Here is a 7,705-nt window from a genome sequence, read left to right on the forward strand (position 1 = left end):
TTAATTCAGCGCATTTAGACCACGTTATTACAATTCAGTTTATTTTACTCTTTAACACAAAATAAGACCATGTTCTACAAATATCCAACCCTGTTAAAACAGAGTAAAAAACAAAAAAAAAAAAAAAAGCCTTCATAACAAATGAAGGGGAAGTTTTTTTTGGGGGGCTCAAAATGTACAAAACAAAATTATGACAATTTATTCTCGCATCTCGCCATCTTCTTCCTCCTCTTCGACACCACGTATATATAGTACATTGTTACACCTACAACAGAGAAAGCAAGATGTTAAAATGACGAGTTTCACAGACTAGTAAATTTACCAAGAGCATTAAGATTAATCTGGGCTAGTCAAATTATAGTGATTTCTTGCTTTTCTTGGTAAAACACGAATAATCCGTTCTTGAAAGCAAACCTAACAAACTTTGACAACATCTCCTTTAGGCAAAGTTGTTAACAGATTACTTATGAACTAAATCTATGCACTGCTGAGGCAGCAAAGTTTTCTACTAGCATTTAGCTACCAGGAAATTTTGACCTTGCAAGTGGAAATCTGTTTATTCTGAAATAACCTGCACAGTTAATAACTGCAGCCCTTAGATTTGAGTGGTCAAATGGGCACCCCAGGCAATGACACACCCTGTACTGCCAGGATTAGCAAAGAGCTTCTGGTTGTCAGAGAGGCAGTGTCACACCTTACTCTATCATGTATATGTTTAGTAACTGTATATAGTAAAATACACATATGGCTTTGTGTCCAGAAGGAAGTATTTTTTGAGAAGTCTGGTCCATTTCTGATGTTAATTATTTAAGAAATTGTTTTATAATGGTAAATCAGCTGCAGACATGTACAGGTCTGACCGTTTTGTGAAATTTATAGAAATGTTATTTAATATTTTATATAAACAGACCATTTGGGGATTTACGGATATGAACCATATGCGTGACTATACGACCTGTAATTAGACAGTTGCATCCCATAAAACTCAATGTGCCCATGTACACGACAAATGTGAAGTGCAGTTTGCACCATGTGAGATTAGGGCATTGCTTATAAAGCCACTCCATCCAGTCCCTGACACTAATCATGGAGGAAGCGATATTCAGATAAGTCCTCTTTGCATGAGACATACAGCAACCCAGGATGATAGTTGTGGCCCTCTTTGGGCCTACGCAGCGAAGTGTAGCCGATTCCACATCTGGATTACCTTTTTTGGTTAGGGAGAGCCTTAGCAAATTGCTCTGCAACTAATCAAACGGACAAAAGCTTCAAGAACCTCAGTAGCTTGCTCTTTAGTTAATCTCTGCTCAGCTCTCAAATGTTTTACATGGAGGATATCAGCTATACCTTACTAATAAGGCTGAAACTACCGTCCTTGGTTGCTGTATTTCTCATGCAGAGAGAACATGCCAGCATTTGTGTTATAGTCTGCCCTTATGAATGAGCTGGGTCTGAAATGCGACTGTTACCGGATCTCTTTGTAATGGCACAAGTTAACAAAAAAAACATTGAGACCTGAGCGGGGACTAACCGAAGGGAAAGCTACTGAGTTTCTCTTAGCTTCTGCCTGGTTTTGTTGCAATACATTATATCAACATAGTTGTAATTAACTGAATGAGAACATCACCCACACAATCTGGATGTAAGAATCATTTTAAGAACAAGCTCCAAAGTTAATTTTACATTTTACGAATGGTCCCCAAGGTAATTTTACAAATTATGAATGTATCATCAAGCTACAAATGAAAAATGGAGGCACTAATGCCAATTACAGAATTGGAGTCAAACAGATTGGAGATAATGGACCCAAAATACCAAAATAAATAAATTAAGCCTTTCAAAGTAAATACCGTGCGTCAGATATTGAAATAAACATTGCTGATGCAGCATTAGATACATTGTTCACAATGATCAATATCCTTGCTCTATTGTAGTGTGCATCGGACATGTGTGAGTTAATAGATTATTCTTACCGTATTAATACTTCCCCAAGATGTCCAGACAATGCACCATCTATGTATTCTTCTGTGTTAGCAAGCTTTATTGGGAGAAAAAGAAAAACCATATATAGAAGTCTGGTATAACATGGAATAATACCCTAGATGTTGACAACATACAACTTCTGTGATATAAAAACATCTTACAGCTAAATATAAGAATCACTGGAAGTGTTTTTCAGTAGCTGGAGAATTGTGGATACCATTAACATTCGTGCATGAAAATACGGCTAAAAAATGGGAGCAGAAAATATTTACTTTTACATTTGATCACTACTACAAGAAGATTTACTTATTTTTCCAAGTAAAATTTTATTTCAAATGGTCTACACAAAATCTGAATTAAATACACCCTCTGTGTGAAATGTTTTGTAGACAAAGGGATTTACTTATCAGTAACACTTTATATAGTGCCAACAAATTCCACAGCGCTGTACAATGGGTGGAAAAACACCACTAGGTACAGTATAGTGTATATCAATGGGGTATGTATCGCTCTCGACTTTGGGTTGTCTGTTCTGATGTACAATAGAAAAATTGGTCTTTAGCAACATACATGACATTCTCTATTTTTCTTACCTGCATGTTCATATACCCATCCACAGAAACCAAGTATCCCTTGTACTCCATGCCCCACTTTAGCTTGACCATGACTGGTTTGCCGGTGAGGCCATTAAGAAATGGTTTTGGGTTTAATGGTAAACTCTGAAAGGGTGAAAATAAAAACAACCTTTAAGCTTTCACAAGTAGAATGTAATTATACAAGTTTTAGTGAAAAAGAAAATCCAAACCTGCTGTAAACCCATGTTACATGGCTGGTTTCCTCATCTACATGGAAATTAAAAGGACAATCCAGATTTCTAAAGTACTTCTGCTTGCTAAATGCGTCTTGTTTTGTTTTAGAAAAGTGAAGATTTCAATGGAAATTTGCATTTTTATAAATGTTACAGCCCTCCTAGCTGACAGTCAGACAACTGGTCCTGGTACTTCCTGGTAAGTTTGCTCAGTAGACCTAAACTCAAGGAGCAAGGAACTGCTCAGAGCCCCTGCTGCTTTGCAAAAAGCTGAAACTGGGAAGTAAACTCATTGGGAATTCGGTCATTCCACATATAGTCTGGGTGTGTTAGAAGTGGAGATCGAAGATTAAAAAAACATAACTTTGACAAGTGTGGCAGGTTTATATACAATCAAATGAGCAAACAGTTATGCACAATATACCAACAAACCACCCAATATGATCTAATGTCTGGTTAGCCACCTGACCCTCTGGCTTTCTTTATATTTATATATCAATGTATTCCAACAACGTATGCCCCATCTCTAAGAAGCCTGTTCCACACAATTAAAGCCATGAAACTTGTCACCCTAAGTCTTTCCTCAATTCATTTTCTGCCCCCTGCATAAAATTGGTTGTGTCCCATAGGCTTCCCTCCATCCATTTACTTCTAGAAGTCCTGTCCCCACTCTGTACCTCCCTTTACACATTTATTGCTGGGCTCCCTCACAATTTGTTTGGGTCCTGCTCCTCATCCATTGGTTTCAATGAGCCCTGTCCCCCACTCCACCCATTGATTACTAGGAGTCCGGTCATGCCTCCTCCTCCTCCTCCCCCCCCCCCCCCTTCCATCAATTACTATGATTCCCCAGCTCTACCTCCATTGATTACTAGAAATCCTGTGTGTGTCCCAGCTCTGCCTCCATTGATTTCAAGGAGTCCTGTCCCCCAGCTCTCCATTAATTACTACAAATCCTGTCCCCCAGCTCTCCCTCCATTAAAAGGGACTCTCCTACCAGTTTTTCTGGCAGAGCAGAATCCTGCAGTGCCCCTCTCCATCCCATGTTGCTGAAGGGGTTAAAACCCCTTCAGTGACTGGCGCTGGATCAGGTTCTGCACACGCTCCTCCCCCGACGACCTCAGTCGGCGGGAGGAGACCTAATGTGCAGGAATGGCCGCACGCGCATTAGACTTCCCCACAGGAAAGTATTATTCAATGCTTTCCTATGGGGATTCCGGCAACGAATAGCGTGAGAACACCAAGCATAGTTTAAAACAATTTGTGTTTTAAGAACCCAGAAGTCCCTCTAGTGGACTTAACCCTGCAGGGTAATTATTGCACTTTATAAAAACTACAAAAAAAAACACTTGCAGGGTTAAGGGTGATGGGAGTTTGCATCCAGACCACTCCAATGGGCAGAAGTGGTTTGGGTGCCTGGAGTGTCCATTTAATTACTATAAGGCCTGCCCCCCAGCTCTCCCCCCATTGATTACTAGGAATCCTGTCCCCCCTCCCCAGCTCTCCCTCCATTGATTGCTAGGAGTCCGGTCCCCCCCCCCCCCCCATTGATTGCTAGGAGGCCTGTCCCCCCCCCCATTGATTGCTAGGAGGCCTGCCCCCCCCCATTGATTGCTAGGAGGCCTGTCTCCCCCCCCCATTGATTGCTAGGAGGCCTGTCTCCCCCCCCCATTGATTGCTAGGAGGCCTGTCTCCCCCCCCCCCATTGATTGCTAGGAGGCCTGTCTCCCCCCCCCCCATTGATTGCTAGGAGGCCTGTCTCCCCCCCCCCATTGATTGCTAGGAGGCCTGTCTCCCCCCCCCCCATTGATTGCTAGGAGGCCTGTCTCCCCCCCCCCCATTGATTGCTAGGAGGCCTGTCTCCCCCCCCCCCATTGATTGCTAGGAGGCCTGTCTCCCCCCCCCCCCCCATTGATTGCTAGGAGGCCTGTCTCCCCCCCCCCATTGATTGCTAGGAGGCCTGTCTCCCCCCCCCATTGATTGCTAGGAGGCCTGTCTCCCCCCCCCATTGATTGCTAGGAGGCCTGTCTCCCCCCCCCCATTGATTGCTAGGAGGCCTGTCTCCCCCCCCCCATTGATTGCTAGGAGGCCTGTCTCCCCCCCCCCATTGATTGCTAGGAGGCTTGTCTCCCCCCCCCATTGATTGCTAGGAGGCCTGTCTCCCCCCATTGATTGCTAGGAGTTCTGTCTCCCCCCATTGATTGCTATGAGGCCGGTCTCCCCCCATTGATTGCTATGAGGCCGGTCTCCCCCCATTGATTACTATGAGGCCGGTCTCCCCCCATTGATTACTATGAGGCCGGTCTCCCCCCATGGATTGCTATGAGGCCGGTCTCCCCCCATGGATTGCTATGAGGCCGGTCTCCCCCCATTGATTGCTATGAGGCCGGTCTCCCCCCATTGATTGCTATGAGGCCGGTCTCCCCCCATGGATTGCTATGAGGCCGGTCTCCCCCCATGGATTGCTATGAGGCCGGTCTCCCCCCATGGATTGCTATGAGGCCGGTCTCCCCCCATGGATTGCTATGAGGCCGGTCTCCCCCCATGGATTGCTATGAGGCCGGTCTCCCCCCATTGATTGCTATGAGGCCGGTCTCCCCCCATTGATTGCTATGAGGCCGGTCTCCCCCCATTGATTGCTATGAGGCCGGTCTCCCCCCATTGATTGCTATGAGGTCGGTATTGGTCTCCCCGCTCCCCCCATTGCCGGTCTCCCCGCTCCCCCCATTGCCGGTCTCCCCGCTCCCCCCATTGCCGGTCTCCCCGCTCCCCCCATTGCCGGTCTCCCCGCTCCCCCCATTGCCGGTCTCCCCGCTCCCCCCATTGCCGGTCTCCCCGCTCCCCCCATTGCCGGTCTCCCCGCTCCCCCCCATGCCGGTCTCCCCGCTCCCCCCATGCCGCACTCGCCGCTCAGTCAGTTCCGGTACCTCCCGGGTGCTCTGTGTTACTCACCATGATGAGCGATACAGTCAGCGCTGATCCCGAAACGAGATCAGACTAAATGACAAAAATTCGTCCCCGGGACGTTCAGCAGAGCACACCGCACGAGCAGAGCGGGAAATGGCTGCCGGGGGAGGGGAGAGACGGGGGAAGGCGATAGAGAAGGAGGGGAGCGGCGATACGGGGAGCAGCGCCCTCTGCAGGCAGGAAGACCTCACAGCAGCTGCCAACAGGAGGTCATAATGTGAATTGCTGGGCATTTAAACTTCATACAGAAGGCTTGATTCACTAAAATCCCAATTGTTTCCAATCTAAATCAGATATAAACGGCAACAAATTAAACTAAACTGTGACTTTAGCTGGAGAATATTTATAAATCTGCCATTTTTATCTCACTTTTGCCATTCAGATTTTCAGATTTAAATTTGCAACAATCTGTCAAGTTTTGTGAATTTCAATTTCTTGGTCAAAATGGCTGAACTAAAGATAACTGGCTGGAAGATTTTTTTTTCCAATTGGGCTGTTTTCACCTAAAATGTGAATAATCATTGAGGGATCCCACCCTTCTTTACTTCTTCTGAGGACACTGAACATACAGCAGATTGTAAGCTCGTTTGAGCAGGGCCTTCTTCATCTCTTGTCTCGGTATGTAAATTACTTGTCAAATTTCCCCATTTTATAATTATAATGTCGGGCACACGGGCTGAATAAGGAGCAGCCTAATGAGGTTTGATGGAGCGGAGTTCGTTGGTAAGTATAGTTTGCGGCAAGGGCAGCGCTCGCTAGAGTTTAGGTGCAGGGCAACTTGCGCTACAAGTAAAGCGGGAAGCTCGCGGCCAGGGAAAGAGCCCTGATTGGTAGTTCGCAGCACGGGGTTCACAGTGGAGGGAAATTTAAAGGCGCCAAAATTATTTACCTCAGCTTGTGACAAACAAATCTGAAGGTTGGCTGTTTGATATATTTGAGCTGCTGCTCCCACCCACCCTCCCTTTAATTAGGAACCTATGTTGTGACCTTATTATGGGATATAAGTCGACCTCCTGGCAGTGGCGGATCCAGAGACTGTTCTCAGGAGGGAAACTTTTAGATGATTTAAAGTAATAATACATGCACAATTACCACCACAGCTCTGTGTAGTGGTTATGGTGCCAGGACCCCCTCCCAGAGTAAGTAGTCACACCGTTTAAGAACAGTTTGACAACTTACCTGGGGTCTGCTCGGATATGGGGCTGTAGTAAGGCATAGGAGCAGTGGTGTGTGTGAGTGGTGCAATGTGTGAGGGGTGCAGTGTGTGTGTGTGTGGGGGCAGTGTGTTTATGGGGGGTAGTGTATGTGTGTGGGGGAGCAGTGTATTTGCGTGTGGCGGCAATGTATGTGTATGGGGGGCAATGTATGTGACTGGGGGGCAATGTGTGTATGGGGGGCTGTGTGTGTGGGGCAATGTGTATGGGTGGGCAGTGTATATGTGTGTGGTGCAGTGTGTGTGTGTATGTGTGGAGCAGTGTGTGTATGCGTGGGGACAGTGTATGTGTGTATGGGGGGGCAGTGCATGGGTGTGGGGGCAGTGTGTGTGTGTGGGGGCAGTGTGTGTATGGGGGGGCAATGTGTGTGTGGGGGCAGTGTGTGTATGGGGGCAGTGTATGTGTATGGGGGGCATATGGGACTGTATGTGTGTGTGGGGGCAGTGTGTGTATGGGGGAACCGTGTATGTGTGTGTGGGGCAGTGTATGTGTGTATGGGGGCAGTGTGTGTATGGGGGAAGGTGTATGGGTGTGTGGGGGCAGTGTGTGTGTGGGAGCAGTGTATGTGTGTGGGGGGGCAGTGTGTGTATGGGGGGCATTGTATGTATTGGGGCAGTGTGTGTGGCAGTTTGTGTGTGTATGGGGGGGCAATGTGTGTGTATGGGGGGCAATGTGTGTATGGGGGCAATGTGTGTGTGTGTCAGTGTATGTGGGGGCAGTGTGTGTGTATGGG

The 7,705-nt window shown here is 46.7% G+C and overlaps 1 protein-coding gene across 1 annotated transcript; it reads right to left on the reverse strand.

Moving 5' to 3' along the window:
• Positions 1-166: 166 nt before the first annotated feature.
• Positions 167-5,879, reverse strand: SNRPF (small nuclear ribonucleoprotein polypeptide F). The gene is made up of 4 exons (XM_063445145.1): positions 5,744-5,879; positions 2,577-2,702; positions 1,974-2,038; positions 167-265 (listed from the first exon to the last, which is right to left on the reverse strand). The coding sequence occupies exons 1-4, from the start codon at positions 5,744-5,746 to the stop codon at positions 199-201; spliced, it is 261 nt and encodes an 86-aa protein (XP_063301215.1). The 5' UTR covers positions 5,747-5,879; the 3' UTR covers positions 167-198.
• Between the last annotated feature and the right edge of the window lie 1,826 nt (positions 5,880-7,705).

Source organism: Pelobates fuscus, chromosome 3 (genome assembly GCF_036172605.1).
Source record: "Pelobates fuscus isolate aPelFus1 chromosome 3, aPelFus1.pri, whole genome shotgun sequence".
In the NCBI taxonomy this organism is placed as follows: domain Eukaryota; kingdom Metazoa; phylum Chordata; class Amphibia; order Anura; family Pelobatidae; genus Pelobates; species Pelobates fuscus.